We start from the raw sequence: 14689 nt of genomic DNA on the forward strand, positions 1-14689 counted from the left end.
TAATGGACTAAAACGAAATATTATATTTGATTACAATTCGTCATTAAATAATAAAATTTTACTCTAAATCAACTGATGGTAAAGATGAATATTTGAATTAATCGAATGCTGCATAATTTGTAGTTAAGTCATTAATGAAATTAATGAATTAATTTTACTCCACCAGAAAATGGGACGTCTAATTTAAAAAACACTAAAGGGTTTGTCTCTTGGCACATTTTTTTCCAGTGTATAACTAAAAGAAGAAATTCTTAGTGGGAGTGCCAAAAGATTCTCCCTGCCTTCGTAATTACGTAGCTGTATGGTGGGGATTTATAAGCAAGCGACGAAAGTCATTCACCAACCAAACCAAATCGTAGTCGAGACATTTACGAGTCATTCCTCTTATAAATTTAATCAAATTATTATCATCCTTTCATAATGCTGTCCAAAAAACGTATAATTGAATTATTGCAAACAGTTTCATTTCAATCGTAAGTACTGATTACAACAGCAATAGAATTGCTCAATACGTATAATAAAACTTGGTGCAACCTTGAAACAATCTAGAGAATCTATCAAAAATACATTCACATTCAGCACATAACTTCTACAAAAATTATTTTTATACTCATCTCTGCATAGCTTCGTGAAATAAAAATGTGAGCTAGTCATGTAGTGTAAAATAATGTCTAATAACACAATATAGTATGTCAGTGTATTTAGTGTAACAGTGTCTACACGTGTTAGAATTCTTAATGTTTTATCTGTTATCTAAGATGTCGGTGTCCAGCACATGGAAATCCAACGACGCTAACAACTCTCGATTATGCAAAGGCAAGAAGTACAGCATCTGCAGATGAAACTCCCACAAAGGAATATGCCTTTGAGGTAATAGTTAATTATTTGTCATTCTGTAATATTACAAAAAACTACAATTCAACTACTTTTTAGATGACCTCCTCAACTATTCGTTATGGTATTGGCGCAACCAGAGAAATCGGTATGGACATGAAGAATTTGGGAGCTAAAAAAATTTGTCTGATGACAGATTCCAATCTTGCCAAACTCCCACCAGTGAAAAAAGCCATGGATAGCCTGACCAAACACGGTGTCTCTTTCAATGTTTTCGACAGGGTTCGGGTCGAACCCAACGAGCAGAGTCTTCAAGATTCCATTGAGTTTGCAAAAAAGGGAAATTTCGATGCCTACATAGCAGTACGTGGATATTTTAAATTGATTAAGATAGCAATCATTATTAATTTTATTGATTCTCAGTAACGTTCCATTTAGGTCGGAGGAGGCTCTGTGATTGATACCTGCAAAGCTGCCAATTTGTACAGCTGTGATCCAAACGCCGAGTTTTTAGATTACGTGAATGCACCGATTGGTAAAGGCAAACCGGTGTCAGCAATCTTGAAACCTTTAATCGCGGTACCAACTACTTCCGGTACCGGTTCTGAAGCAACTGGTGTCTCCATTTTTGACTATCGTCCACTCAAAGCAAAAACTGGAATTTCCAGCAGGCAGGTTTCTTCATTCTAGTCTGGATCTTCTCTCCGCGTTACTAGTATCTCAATATGATAAGATTATTCTTACCTATAGAGCGCTGCGTCCTACTTTTGGTATCGTTGATCCAGAACACACACTGACGTTGCCAGAGAGAGTGTGTGCTTATACAGGCTTCGATATACTCTGTCATGCATTGGAGTCATTCACAGCTATACCTTACACCGAACGGTCTCCTTGTCCACCAAATCCAAATTCAAGGCCAGCATATCAAGGAAGCAACCCCATAAGCGACGTTTGGGCGAAATACGCACTTCGAGCGTTGCGCAAGTAACGACGTGAATAATGAATTTTATTATACAGTTGTTAAAAACTGTAATCAAAGAAAGCAAGAAAAAAAATCTATTTTTCGTACGTTGAAGATACTTTAAACGAGCCGTATACAATCAGGATGACCTTGAGGCAAGAAGTCATATGCATTTAGCCAGTAGCATGGCAGGCGTTGGTTTTGGAAATGCTGGTGTCCATTTGTGTCATGGTTTGTCCTATCCCATTAGTGGAAACGCTCGAAACTTTCAACCTGAAGTATAATTATTTGTATTTAGTCGTTATAATTAAGATAATTAGAGGGAGTGATTAATTTAAAATTCATTAATTCCAGGGATACAGCAACGATCACCCAATCGTGCCTCATGGACTTTCTGTTGTTATATCAGCGCCAGCTGTATTTGCATTTACTGGTCCGGCATGTCCAGAAAGACATTTGAAAGCTGCTGAATTGTTAGGAACTGATATTAAAGCTGCAAAAAGAGCAGATGCTGGTCAAATATTAGCAGATACAATTAAAGAATACATGCAAGTAATGAAAATCGAGAATGGTCTTGCAGAATTAGGACTAGAGAAAAAGGATATACCGAATTTGGTTAAGGGAGCTTTACCACAAGTAAGTACTAATTTTATATAATTCTGGAGACATAATAATTTATTATAATTTACTCTACATTCATTCAATAAGAAATTTCGTTATAAGATTTACTACACATAAGATGCGCCTATAAGATTAAAGTCTTCAATTATATCTTATATTTCAGCACCGAATTACCAAATTAGCCCCGCGCGAACAATCGGAAGAGGACTTGGCTAATTTGTTTGAAAATTCATTTACAATATATTAATGAATTTAAATGATAATAAAATTGATATTATCTAAACAATTATATATATATGCTGTACAGTAGTTGCTTATATTCATTGACGCACATCCTTAATTTAGTAATATACTAACGAAACATTTAACAATAACATATGAAAAATCGATCTAATAGTTATTAAAATAACGGCTATTTATAACTGTTAAAAAAAGATCTATTTTAGCGTAACAACAATCATTTCGCGTAACATTTTCTTCCTTAATAACATTAAAACTATATACAAATTGCGGAAATAACAGTAAGTGACATAATTTTCTTTAGTTTTCTTTTTTTTAACTTGCAGCTTATGAGCATAGAGACAATATTCCATTTTTTACTTCATATTTTGATTAGCATTATTAATTAGATTTAGTACAGAGAGGAGTTTAAACATACGGTGAATTAATTAATACCACTCTTTTATGAAATGCACAGGGTGACTAATTTTTAATTAGTTTACGATTTAGCTAATCCTTAGCGTAAACATTTCATGCACGAAATAAGTAAATTTCGAAAGTATTAAAAAAAATGCGCTCCCTTGTATGTATATCACAACAGTCTTTTACAAATTGCTGCAAAAATACATTTCAACTTTTTTAATCTAACGAAAATATTTACTTCTTTCATAACATTAGTCTGTAACGTTTAATAAAAAATTGTCCAATTCGCAATTCATAGAACGTGGTGAAATCCCATCAATGATGTTGACTGAAAACACTCGAAAGCTTACATAGAATGTTTAACTTTTGAACCAAATAGTTATAGACAGGATAAGTTAAAGCGTTTTCGCGTAAACGATTAAACTTTAAGAAATAAGTTATTTTGTCCTCTTCTGTTCCACAGCTAATTAATATTGTTAATACTTTAGCGCATCTATAATATATTTCATTAGGAGCATATTTGTCTCGTTTCAATAAATATTCGACACATACACATAAATATAGCTAAAATCTAACTGTAGTCTTCTACTGTAGCAATAAACGGCTTTTCTAATTTTGCAGTCCTACGAGGTAACTATAAAATTATATATTTTTTACTTCTAATAAAATATAGTTTTTCGTTTCAGCAAAAGAATTTACATAAATAAATAAATTGATAATAAATAGAATTCGATACTGCGTATGGCGTTCAACGTCGATGTTTTTTGTATGGAAAATATGTGAATAGTATAAATATCCCTTGAAAAAGCGTGGATCAATTGAAGTATATTCCAAAATTTACCAATGGTTGCATCGATATGCTTTTACATGGTAGTTGTTCATACCGTATTATAATAAAATTATATAAACGCAACCCGAGTAAATATTTAGAATACATTTCAATCGAAAAGGGGAAACTACTCACACATGTTTCACAAGAGTTTCCATGAATAAAGTTCTTCCTTTCTTGTTGAAAAGTACGTACGGATGCCTTGTACCAGATACCATACGTGCATTACTATAATAATTAGAAAGAAAAAAATTAAATATTACAGTTGACAATAGAGTAAAATCTCTCTCTCTCTCTCTCTCTCTCTCCCTAACTATCTATCTATACTCACATCTGATAATAATCATATTCAGTAGCATGGTTTTCCGTGATGAATTGGCTGTGAACATCGATGACTGGATAATGTGAGACATATGTTTCGTACCAACGACCATTGAAGCCCTTTTCCAGTGATCTTATCCAGCTGTTGAAGGCATACAAATTTATCAGCTTCTCACGGTCAGAGAAAAGGGCCAGATTAGCCAAAGGTGGAATGGTGCAAAGTGTTACAGCATTATTAGTGAGGGAGAATTTAGTTTCAAGTAGAGTCAGCAGAACTTGCATGTCCTCGATCATCTCTTCAGCACTGTTTCCCTGTTAACATCAAAGTAAGTAGATTTTATTATTTGAAGTAAATCAACAAATTGTAAGGTATTTCAGTACTAACGTTGTATATATCTGTTGATCCTAGCATTATAATAACACGATTCGATATACATTCAATATCCTTTAATCTCTCTGTACAGTCATTTATAGTTTGACCAGAGACACACAATCCACAGTGAAGAGCCATGCTGTCTGTAAACAAAGTTTTATTTCACTTATTCAATATATTCAATATATCGGTTAATTAATTTAAAAAAAACTTGTTATTTACCTCCTTGACGCCAAATTGGGACTCCAAGCTTACGTATAGCCAACTGAAGAGTGAAGTCGTCGCCGATCAATTGATACCCTTTCAAAATAGGCTCAACTACAACCTCCTAAGACAATACGATTTAATGATTAATTGTATTGATAATAATAGAAAAAATGGCTAAAATATATGGAAGTATAATTATATTAAATTACCGGAGGTTCCTTTAGGTTTGATTCAATCACAACGGGAAAACGATTTTCTTCCTCGTCCTCGAGGGAAAAGCTACTCTTACACGAGTTAGTCTTCACTCTTTCTGAGAAAAAAAAAAATTATACTCGTATGGGAAACGTATTTGATATTTTTACGTATCATTAGGTAAATTCGCGTGTGATAACAAAAGTCCTGTTAAATGTGTCCTATAGAAATAAATAGTAGCGAGTACAATATCAATGTTTTAAAAGCTTAGAAAAATATCAAAATTTTAATGTGTATCAACTTACTTCTATTAATATAAGCTTGGTCTCGAAGCTGGTTATATGCTGTCTGTCTTTTCGCTACTCGATTTTGATCATGATTTGCTGTACGATTGTTTCTTCCTACATCGTCGCATGTAGCAAATCTCTTATATTGTCTGTTCTAAAAAATATAAACGTATAGGTGTAAGAATGAAATATTTTACATATCATATTACAATATATATGTGTATAGATACCTGGCTTCTGATATATTCTTTTTTTTGTCTTTGAATCAAGGACTCGATGTGTTTGATTTTGGGATCTCTTACCGTGACGACTGGATTTGTCACATCGTTGGTCATATAAAGTCCTTTTACTTGTTTCAAAAAGCCCTTCAAACAACTGAAACCTAGACGCTTAAATGGTATTGACTCGCCAATAATCCTTCGGAATTCATCTGTAATCAAAATTAATTATTACATATTTTCATTAAAATATTATATTTCAGGGCATAAATATATATATTACCGTTTAATTCATTTAAATGCAAGCCTCCTTTTTTAGAAACAACGCAAGACTTGACTAGATTCATAGTCTCCTGCATCTTGATAAAATCGCCACAAACCGATATAAGATATATATAAGTTAAAAGATAAGTTAAAACTGAGTATCAGACCCCGACAACCGCACGTCCTCGTAGCGTAGGTTAGATTGAGACTGGAAACCGTTTCACACCTATCCTCATTGAACCTTTGTTATTCATACTTTTATTACCCACAAGATTGCTAGGACAGAGTAGTTCCGAGAATACAGACTCTCACAACAAATAGAAAAACTCTTTCTAGAGACCAACTAAATACATACTAAATTCGTATTAGAATCAGAATATAGAATGTATATAAATTAGTGTATTGAAATATATACGGCATAATGTATTATTCTAAATAATTAAAATTATCGTTAATTTATTAATAAATAAATACTACCAAACTTTTAATTTGCAAAAATTTAATTTTATAATTATAATAGTAGTTTTATAGAAATTTTTTTAATTAATTAGTTTATTAAGAATTTATAAATAAAAGTGTAATATAATATGTAACTTTTTTTAAACTACTATTCATTTTACAATTATTACACAAACTTCTTAAAAAATCGTGATATCAGATATGGGACGTTGGTAATTGATAAGCGATTTGATTGTATGAAAAATATTTGTATATTTAAGTATAATTGATAAGTATTGTTCAAAATACTCGTTTAATATACACATTTTATTTAGTATATAAAGCTTAGGCAGATAAAATAAAATAGTATAAAGAACTTAAGGCAGAATTATAAGGGTTATAATGCGACTTTTCACAGCTGCTGAACCACGGAAGACGGCTCTTTTTAAAATGTCCCTAAAAAATTTAACTTATATTTTCACAAGCTTTTTAGAAGCTAATTAACATATTAAAATGATTAAACAATATGAAAATAAATATGAACTAAAAGATTGATATGACAGTATATAGAAAGATGTTCTATTGATCATAATTATTTATTAACATATAAACAACAGAATATTATAGATAGAGTAAAGCATAGAATGATATTATAAAGTTCTTAAAATTTACATGATCAAGCTAAAGCTTTTTAAATTGTATGATTTTCTCCATACTTCACGTTTGAATTTCGCGGTATGTAGCGTCAGCAGCACGTCGATAAAAGCCGGTTGCCCACGTGACACGAATAACAAACGAATATTACCGAACAGAGCCGAGACACTTTAATATAGGTTCAGCTTCTCGCACACACACTGTAATAGGACTTCGCTTATATTAACGTTTTCTGCCCTTCAAATGACACTGCTATTGTGCTAACCGTGCTGTGAAGATCTATTTCCCGTTGTAAGTAAATCAAATTTTTACTAAATACCATTACCATGACTTAATGTTTTTAATATGATTCATCTACTGATTATCGTTAAAACGTTTCCAAGAACTTTAACGGAAAATCTCTGTCCGTAACTTAGAAATTCGTTTAACCAAACCGGCATCCATTGCTGAACATTCCAAGTCATGAATGATGAAAGCAATTATATCAATTTGCTAGATTTGTGCTGCTTTTGTCGACAAATTTCTTTGGCGAGAATTGCATAGTAATACTATTTTTTTATTACAACTTCCGACCATGAACAGCTCTACGTAAAAAATGTAAATGTAAATTTTCAGTTTTTAGAATACTCTAGAAAATACAACGAAAATTTGATACTAATATAGAATTTCTCTTTAGATAAATATATACATCCATATAATCTCATCAATATTCAATCTAGCTTGTCTAATTATTGCATAACGTCTTCTCTCCAAATCTTTTTAAACAATTTTTGTTAAGCTTAAGATAGTTAATTTTATATATTCGCATGCAAAAGTTCGTAAGTATTAATGTCAAAGCACGAGTAGATTTTAATATTAATAATAAGCTTATTTCAATGGTGGTCTATGTGCGAAAACTATTAAACGTGTAATCGATCTCAAGATTAGACAAGAGTCGAAAATAACAAATGTGAAAGGTTATCATTTTATTTATTACTCTTGAAAATGTTGGCATACATCCAGTAGGATGAATTATGCACAGTTATGTCATTGTTAATTTATCTAATTTTTGTTATATCGAGCATTGAAATTAAATATATGTATATATACATATTTTAATTTTCTATAAAAATCATATTCAGTAATTTTAACAGAATTTATTAACCTACAATTTATTCGAACCTCACCATATTTATGCAATACACGTCTTTATGGACATTTTGTAAAGGCTAGGCTTCAACATTATGGTGCTATCCTTTTGACCTTGCTTGACCTTCACCATATAGCTTACTCTTCTCCATCACACACAAATAAAAGTTAAAAATAACAAAAACTTTTGTTAAATAAATTTTAAGTTTATTCCACCATTACCAAAAACCGTTCATGGAATCGTCAGATCTGCGCAGAAGACGAAGTTGAACTGCGACGCAGAAATTAACCGATTCGTGAACGGTTTTTCTCAGTTTTTCTTGATTTCGGAACAAATACCTTATTAACTTTTGTTTTCCTTAAGTAACCAACTTCAAGTTTTTCTCTAAATAACATGTAACTGATATTTCCCGAGAAATAAAGATTATTTGAAACACTGTGATAAAGTAAACGATAATGTGAAAAGAAATATAAATCATCAAGAACAATAATTTACAATTAGATTTAAGAATATAAACGAACCTTTTTTATGGATTAGAAACTTAACTTCCAATATGCCACATTGGTACTTAAAATATTTATACACAAGAAATTTTGTTTAATGCTATATGTGATCCAGTGCTCTGTTATTAATTTATTCCGTTCTTGTTTTAATTACAGTTACTGTAAAGAAAAACTTGCCAAAATGAGCAAAATCGGAATTAACGGATTTGGCCGTATCGGGCGTCTGGTCCTCAGGGCTTCCTTAGAACGTGGTGGTCAGGTAAATACAATTCCTATTTGAATTTACTCATGCATAATAGTTTTGATACTTTGATTAATGAAAGAATATTCAAATAAATAGGTTGTCGCTATCAACGATCCGTTCATTGGCTTGGACTACATGGTTTATATGTTCAAATATGATTCCACTCATGGCAAATTCAAAGGAGAAGTAAAAGCCGAGGATGGCTGTCTTGTAGTGAATGGCAATAAAATTGTTGTATATAGTGAGCGCGAGCCTAAAGCCATTCCATGGGGTAAGGCTGGGGCAGAATACGTAGTAGAATCCACTGGTGTATTCACCACAATTGATAAGGCTTCTGTAAGTAAATGAAAACTAATTTTAATTGTAATTAAAGTATTAAAATAAAAAAAAATTTTACAGGCTCACTTGGAAGGAGGAGCGAAAAAAGTCATCATTTCCGCTCCATCTGCCGATGCCCCAATGTTCGTTGTTGGTGTAAATCTTGACGCTTATGATCCAAGCTATAAGGTCATTTCGAACGCATCGTGTACTACCAACTGCTTGGCTCCCCTTGCCAAGGTTGTTAACGATAACTTTGAAATTGTTGAGGGACTCATGACTACTGTACACGCTATCACGGCTACTCAAAAGACAGTCGACGGTCCATCTGGCAAGGTAGATTATCCTATAGTTTTATTTAGCAGATTAAGTTTCAGAGATACGAGTAAAAGATATATATTAAATGTTTCCTTTTTTTAGTTGTGGCGGGATGGTCGCGGTGCTGCACAAAACATCATTCCTGCAGCTACTGGTGCTGCCAAGGCTGTCGGCAAAGTTATTCCAAGCTTGAATGGAAAACTTACCGGCATGGCCTTCCGTGTTCCAGTACATAATGTTTCTGTAGTGGACCTCACGTGCAGACTTGCCAAACCTGCATCATACGACGCGATCAAAGCAAAGATAAAGGAGGCTGCTTCTGAAGGTGGAGCACTCCATGGTATTTTAGGTTATACCGAAGACGATGTTGTTTCGTCCGATTTCATCGGTGATAACCGTTCGAGCATCTTTGATGCAAAGGCTGGTATTTCTTTGAACGATAACTTCGTTAAACTTATTTCTTGGTACGACAATGAATACGGTTATTCTAGCCGTGTTATTGATTTAATCAAATACATTCAAACAAAAGACAACTAAATGTAAAGAAGAAGCTATAAGTTCTCTCACTCGTAATATACTTCCAAAATTATTTTTTGTCATACTGTGGTGAAGATTTTATTATACGTTTTGTCACTGCTATAAAAATATTTGAATGCCATTGTTCAATGTCAAATTATAAAAGTAGTATTACAAAATTTGAAAATGTAGCAATGGTGTAATTAGCTTGCAGTTTCTTTCGCCCAGATATATATATATATATATTTCGACGAAGTAATTTTGATCTTGGTCACGTCGATAAGTACAAAGCGATAGAGCAGGCTCTAGTGTATGTTGACATTAGAAAGAGTTGTGCCACCCCCTTTCAGACAATGTTATCTGCCAGTTATTTATTACAGACGGTGTGATCTGCGCTGTTTAACCTATTGTTTAGGCTCCACTTTTGAATCACGTCAAAAAATTTGTATCATTAATGTTATTTTTCATCTGCACATTAACGTCAATAAAAAATGTTTTAAGAATCACCATTGTTCTCTTCATTTTCCCCAGGATTGTTTTTATAGGTTAGTACGATTTATTGAAAGATAAAGCTCTAATGATAAATATATGTAGTCACATTGGTATCTTTGTATATTTTTTTTCATTCTTTTTATACAATTACAAAAAGTGATTCAATTTGAAGGTCGCTCATCAAAAGCTATTGCAATTCGTTATTTCCTAAAAAAATTGTTACTTTTTATACAGGGACTGCCAATTATTGTGGTCAGAGTTAGCGCAGCTGAAAAGATGACATTTTATGGCACAGAATTATTACTTGTTGTGTCACCAATGTATATTGACCCATCAAATTTAGTAAATTATTTGGGATATCACATTCACGATCTGTCAAAGATAAACTTATACACTATAAAAAGAAATTATTAATCAACAATAACAGAGCTTTTGCTTCTTTATCATCATTGCAAGTAATATAAATTTCACAATTATACAATAATTGATATTATTACTGTACGATGCTAAAATCGTATTTATCAAAGTTTTTGCTTTTACTCTCTCACTTTCAGTTATTAAAACTTCTAATATATACAAAAATGTTTTATATAGTAAAACGTAGTTCAATAACATTTGTCAGGTATATCGCACTATCAATTCTCAAGTTTATGCATGCTCTGAAAAAATTTGATTGTACAGCAATACGAAAATACAATTCGACATATTTTTGCGAAGACATACATTTATCACGGGTTATTTTACAGAACATTCCTATTTCATCGGCATGGGGCCGTTAGGCTCTTCTTGAAGATTAAATAAATAAATAAACTCAGACTTAAATTCCTACCATCCCGAAACATATGGTTCGGATATTGTAACTATTATACAACTTGACAATAGAAAAAAGCATCCATAGTACCTTGTTTTGTTACTTGTGATAATCACAAAAAGAAGCAATGCTTTAAAAAAGTGTAATCAGAAAATTTGTAAAGAGTTAAATTAATATAATATACAGCTTTGTAGATCTATGTTTTTTATCCATTATCTAAATGCACCTCGAATTCTATACTTTTTCTTAAACGATCTGCTGATCACGAAATTCGGTACAAAACTATCGAGACTTTATAATAATATTCAGTGAAAGTATTTTAGACTAGCACGAATTATGAAATAGAGAAACTTTATGCTGATTTGCAATTAAAGCCTGGATCAAATAAAGGATGAAGTGGTAGATCAGGTTAATAGCAAAAGTTTCGCTCGAAGATTTATACGCTCTTGTAGCGCACTCGCTAATTCTCGAGTTAATTCTTCACAGACTAATCTTAATTCAGTGTTTTTCTCTCGTAGCTCTTGTAGCGTCAACGCCTTTACTTCTTGATTTTCCTCCTTACCCGTATCGTCCTCGCCGCCTTCTCGCTCTATAAAAACATACAAAAAATGAGATGAGAATAATTTATAACGAAAACAATATATACGATTAAAGAGTGCAGAACGATGATTTCTTACGAGGACTGGGTTTTCGATATATATGAAATGCACCACAAACACCCGTGAATTGTTGACTCGATAGAATACTATTTTCAGATGATGGATTATCAGCTGATTCACCCTTTGGAGAAAAATGAGAAAAGTCGGCAACGAAGCCCTGACTTTCGCTCAGAGTTCTTTGCCCCTCGCCTTCGCTCCTTTGACCAACCAATTTTCGAGGAGAAGTCTACATTTAAGCATGTCCATAAAGTATACGTATTTGACAACGACATGTAACTAAATATCTAATTAGATCTGATAATATAATTTGGAAACAGTTAGATTATTTAAATTCGAATAACTTACTATTCCCGGTGAAATTCTTGGTGGTACGAGCGGAGGTGCTCCGAGGAAACTTTGACCACTTTTCCCTACAAGAACGTGCAGTTTGAAGCGTAAAACTTTGCTTTCACATCCATTCACAGATGAAAAGAATCGGAGAGTATTGGTAGCAACATATACCTAATTTGTTAAGATCAAGACTAGAGCTTCGTGCATGTGTTCTGTATGGTCTGGGCGGTGGTGGAGGTGGTGGTTCCTTCTTTGGAGTAACTATGAGAACGTCTTCAGGGGGTGGAGGGGGTTTTTTTACGAGAGGTCGTTGCACCAATGAGGCCGAGGGATGCTGCATATCATCGTCTCCTAAAGCTGTGCAACTGTTATTACCACCATTTGCTCCCGAAGCAAGGATCGCTGCTTCGGGTGTCAAGCGTAGCGGCACGGGATGAAGAATCTTCGGATCTCGTTCAACAGCGGATTTTTGAAAGTCGAAATTCACTAATTGAAGTCCAGGACTAGTTAGCGAGCTGCCTGTGCCGGTTGGTGAATCTACAAATTTTGTCCATTCTTTATTTTTCTCTCGAGTATTTGCCGAGTTAGGACTTTTTTGAGCTACTGTAGTTGCGGGAATTGGCGGTGGAACAGTCGTTGCTTGTGAGATTAACGGAAGTGACAGGGATGGAGGTAGTACATCGGGTAATGGTACGTGATTCCTGCGTAATACAACAAGGTGCATTGCGACATAAAACTCTTGTAAACTTAATGCGCCATCGCGAGTAACATCGGCTAGCTGCCAAATTCGTCTCAGTTCTGTAACTGGAAGTCTTGACTTCTCGAAAAATGTTCGCGCAACTGGCCCAGCCAAAAGACCCTCAGGGTCTGGTTGTAGCTGCGCAAATTGAGCAGCATAATAATCGCGTTGTTCATCACTTATTATCCATACTTCTTCTGGTGGGAATGTAGTGTCTCCATCTGCATCGCCATCATCACTACTATGACGCTCAGAACTCTCCTCCTCGGTACCTAGTAATTGCCTTTGTTCCTCTGAAACTAACAGGCCTTGCCAGCCTCCAGAAACAGAATCCAAAATAGTTTCCCCTCCCATAATTCCATCGTTCTTTTCTTGAGTTATGCTATTTGTCGGTGTGGGGGAATCAGTACTTCCAGCAGTTTCACGTGGAGACTCAGCTTCGCTTTCACTTTCTGTAGTACTTTCTGGAACATGACATGAATTTTTCAAGACTCTGATAGAGTCTGGGCTTCTTCTTCCATCCTCATCTCCTGAGTTTGGCCATTTGAATATTGGTAATGTTATCACATCCAATGGAGCAGTCACCGAGTCTCTGCTAATCTCAAGACCTTGTTGATGCACAGCTACAAGTTTTAACGCTGCATAAAACTGCTTTTTTCCAAGGTGTGTGTTACTTTTATTACCCACACAAATGTCCAATATCTGTAATTGAAAAAGGGACTCTGCATTATTAAAGGAATCTTTTATTTTCAGCTGTCGATGTTAACAAGTAGGCTAAATATATCTACGTAGAGCTGACTGCGTGAAAGTCAAGAACTTGCACTAATTCTTTCATTGCACCTAACCTCTAATGAGGTAACCTGTGCCAAGTTTATTGCTAATCCAATAATAGGAATTACATGATAAAGTGCACAGGTAAAGTATGTATGAAGAGACGAATTTTGCAAAATTTAAAGGGATAATTGTAATTCATGTAATATAATCAAATTTTGTCTTTGAAAGGGATATAATACCTTCATTGTGACATCTCGAGGCAAATTTGCCGAACGTAGTAATTCACTGACTTTGATTACTGCTACGCTATCATTATCTGCATTTTCACAGCAATAAATAAATATGTCTCCATAATATCGATGTTCAGTCGCCGTTAGGTGAAGATCCGCTATTGTAATTGACTCCCAATCCATCTTGGCTATGAGTCAACAGTCAAGTCTTACTTTGTTTCTGCTGCACTAACACTAAACTTAAATTGAATCACAACCTATACCAGTATGTCGTCCTCTTGTCTTATGACTTATGCTTGCCTTATTAAGACACGTTCTGCTTCGTAGGGAGGTTATAAATGAAACGGTCACATCATACGATAAAACTATATGATAAAAATCCAATTAATCCTTGGAGAATGTCAAAATTTCCACCATGCAAGCTGCACTAGTTACACGTTACACCCCGCACATCACACGAGAGAGATTACCGCGACCGTTCGGCCGCCATCTTTAGCTCAGCCGCTGTTTAGCCTGTTTGAGACTTGAGTTTGATGGTTTGGGCAGGTTTGACTGGTCTGAGTTTTCATTACTATAGCTATAGTTCATGCTAATTTAGTAATATGCATTACGCAGCCATATGCTATACAAGTTAAAAGGTAAATATATGCGTGATAATATATTTTTTTATTCTTAGAACATTATATCCTCCATTTGTTAGGCAACTTGGTATTACAAACAGTCCCTTATAAAATCAATTTATAATAAATTATATCAGTCGAATGTAATGTTTGTGACGTTGATCT

The 14689-nt window shown here is 33.9% G+C and overlaps 4 protein-coding genes across 5 annotated transcripts; 2 read left to right on the plus strand and 2 right to left on the minus strand.

The window, feature by feature from the left end:
* Positions 1–292: 292 nt before the first annotated feature.
* T3dh (Type III alcohol dehydrogenase) lies at positions 293–2718 on the plus strand. The gene is made up of 8 exons (XM_066744786.1): positions 293–473; positions 759–870; positions 934–1197; positions 1273–1505; positions 1585–1818; positions 1911–2073; positions 2150–2431; positions 2580–2718. Exons 1-8 carry the CDS (start codon positions 421–423, stop codon positions 2661–2663), a joined length of 1425 nt encoding a protein of 474 aa, XP_066600883.1. The 5' UTR covers positions 293–420; the 3' UTR covers positions 2664–2718.
* On the minus strand, positions 2453–5974 carry osk (oskar). The gene is made up of 8 exons (XM_066744787.1): positions 5769–5974; positions 5498–5697; positions 5286–5421; positions 4998–5098; positions 4804–4909; positions 4594–4724; positions 4219–4520; positions 2453–4115 (listed from the first exon to the last, which is right to left on the minus strand). The coding sequence occupies exons 1-8, from the start codon at positions 5842–5844 to the stop codon at positions 4019–4021; spliced, it is 1149 nt and encodes a 382-aa protein (XP_066600884.1). The 5' UTR covers positions 5845–5974; the 3' UTR covers positions 2453–4018.
* Positions 5975–7010: 1036 nt separating this feature from the next.
* Positions 7011–10375, plus strand: LOC136784236 (glyceraldehyde-3-phosphate dehydrogenase 2-like). The gene is made up of 5 exons (XM_066744788.1): positions 7011–7132; positions 8630–8732; positions 8814–9053; positions 9117–9371; positions 9456–10375. Exons 2-5 carry the CDS (start codon positions 8655–8657, stop codon positions 9888–9890), a joined length of 1008 nt encoding a protein of 335 aa, XP_066600885.1. The 5' UTR covers positions 7011–7132; positions 8630–8654; the 3' UTR covers positions 9891–10375.
* Positions 10083–14496, minus strand: Reps (RALBP1 associated Eps domain containing). Of its 2 annotated transcripts, XM_066744784.1 has the most exons (5): positions 13914–14492; positions 12333–13602; positions 12177–12241; positions 11850–12057; positions 10083–11761 (listed from the first exon to the last, which is right to left on the minus strand). In XM_066744784.1, the coding sequence occupies exons 1-5, from the start codon at positions 14085–14087 to the stop codon at positions 11577–11579; spliced, it is 1902 nt and encodes a 633-aa protein (XP_066600881.1). In that variant the 5' UTR covers positions 14088–14492; the 3' UTR covers positions 10083–11576. The 2 variants fall into 2 exon arrangements, with proteins under 2 accessions (XP_066600881.1, XP_066600882.1); XM_066744785.1 differs by lacking the exons at positions 11850–12057; positions 12177–12241 and having other exon boundaries at positions 13914–14496.
* Positions 14497–14689: the final 193 nt, after the last annotated feature.

The sequence above is a fragment of the Prorops nasuta genome, unplaced genomic scaffold (assembly GCF_024137725.1).
Source record: "Prorops nasuta isolate Cenicafe-Biocafe unplaced genomic scaffold, Cenicafe_Pnas_1.2 PNAS00050, whole genome shotgun sequence".
In the NCBI taxonomy this organism is placed as follows: Eukaryota; Metazoa; Arthropoda; class Insecta; order Hymenoptera; family Bethylidae; genus Prorops; species Prorops nasuta.

Bases quoted from the DNA above. Each gene is read 5' to 3' on its own strand.
- T3dh (XM_066744786.1), top strand. From the start codon at position 421: ATGCTGTCCAAAAAACGTATAATTGAATTATTGCAAACAGTTTCATTT. The intron at 871-933 runs GTAATAGTTAAT...ACTACTTTTTAG, and splicing joins CAAAGGAATATGCCTTTGAG to ATGACCTCCTCAACTATTCG. The intron at 1,506-1,584 runs GCAGGTTTCTTC...TCTTACCTATAG, and splicing joins AAAACTGGAATTTCCAGCAG to AGCGCTGCGTCCTACTTTTG.
- osk (XM_066744787.1), bottom strand. From the start codon at position 5,844: ATGCAGGAGACTATGAATCTAGTCAAGTCTTGCGTTGTTTCTAAAAAA. The intron at 5,099-5,285 runs GTAAGTTGATAC...TTTTTTTCTCAG, and splicing joins CCAAGCTTATATTAATAGAA to AAAGAGTGAAGACTAACTCG. The intron at 4,521-4,593 runs GTTAGTACTGAA...TGATGTTAACAG, and splicing joins GATCAACAGATATATACAAC to GGAAACAGTGCTGAAGAGAT.
- LOC136784236 (XM_066744788.1), top strand. From the start codon at position 8,655: ATGAGCAAAATCGGAATTAACGGATTTGGCCGTATCGGGCGTCTGGTC. The intron at 8,733-8,813 runs GTAAATACAATT...TCAAATAAATAG, and splicing joins CCTTAGAACGTGGTGGTCAG to GTTGTCGCTATCAACGATCC. The intron at 9,054-9,116 runs GTAAGTAAATGA...AAAATTTTACAG, and splicing joins CCACAATTGATAAGGCTTCT to GCTCACTTGGAAGGAGGAGC.
- Reps (XM_066744784.1), bottom strand. From the start codon at position 14,087: ATGGATTGGGAGTCAATTACAATAGCGGATCTTCACCTAACGGCGACT. The intron at 13,603-13,913 runs GTATTATATCCC...TTTCAATTACAG, and splicing joins CTCGAGATGTCACAATGAAG to ATATTGGACATTTGTGTGGG. The intron at 11,762-11,849 runs GTAAGAAATCAT...ATGTTTTTATAG, and splicing joins ATATCGAAAACCCAGTCCTC to AGCGAGAAGGCGGCGAGGAC.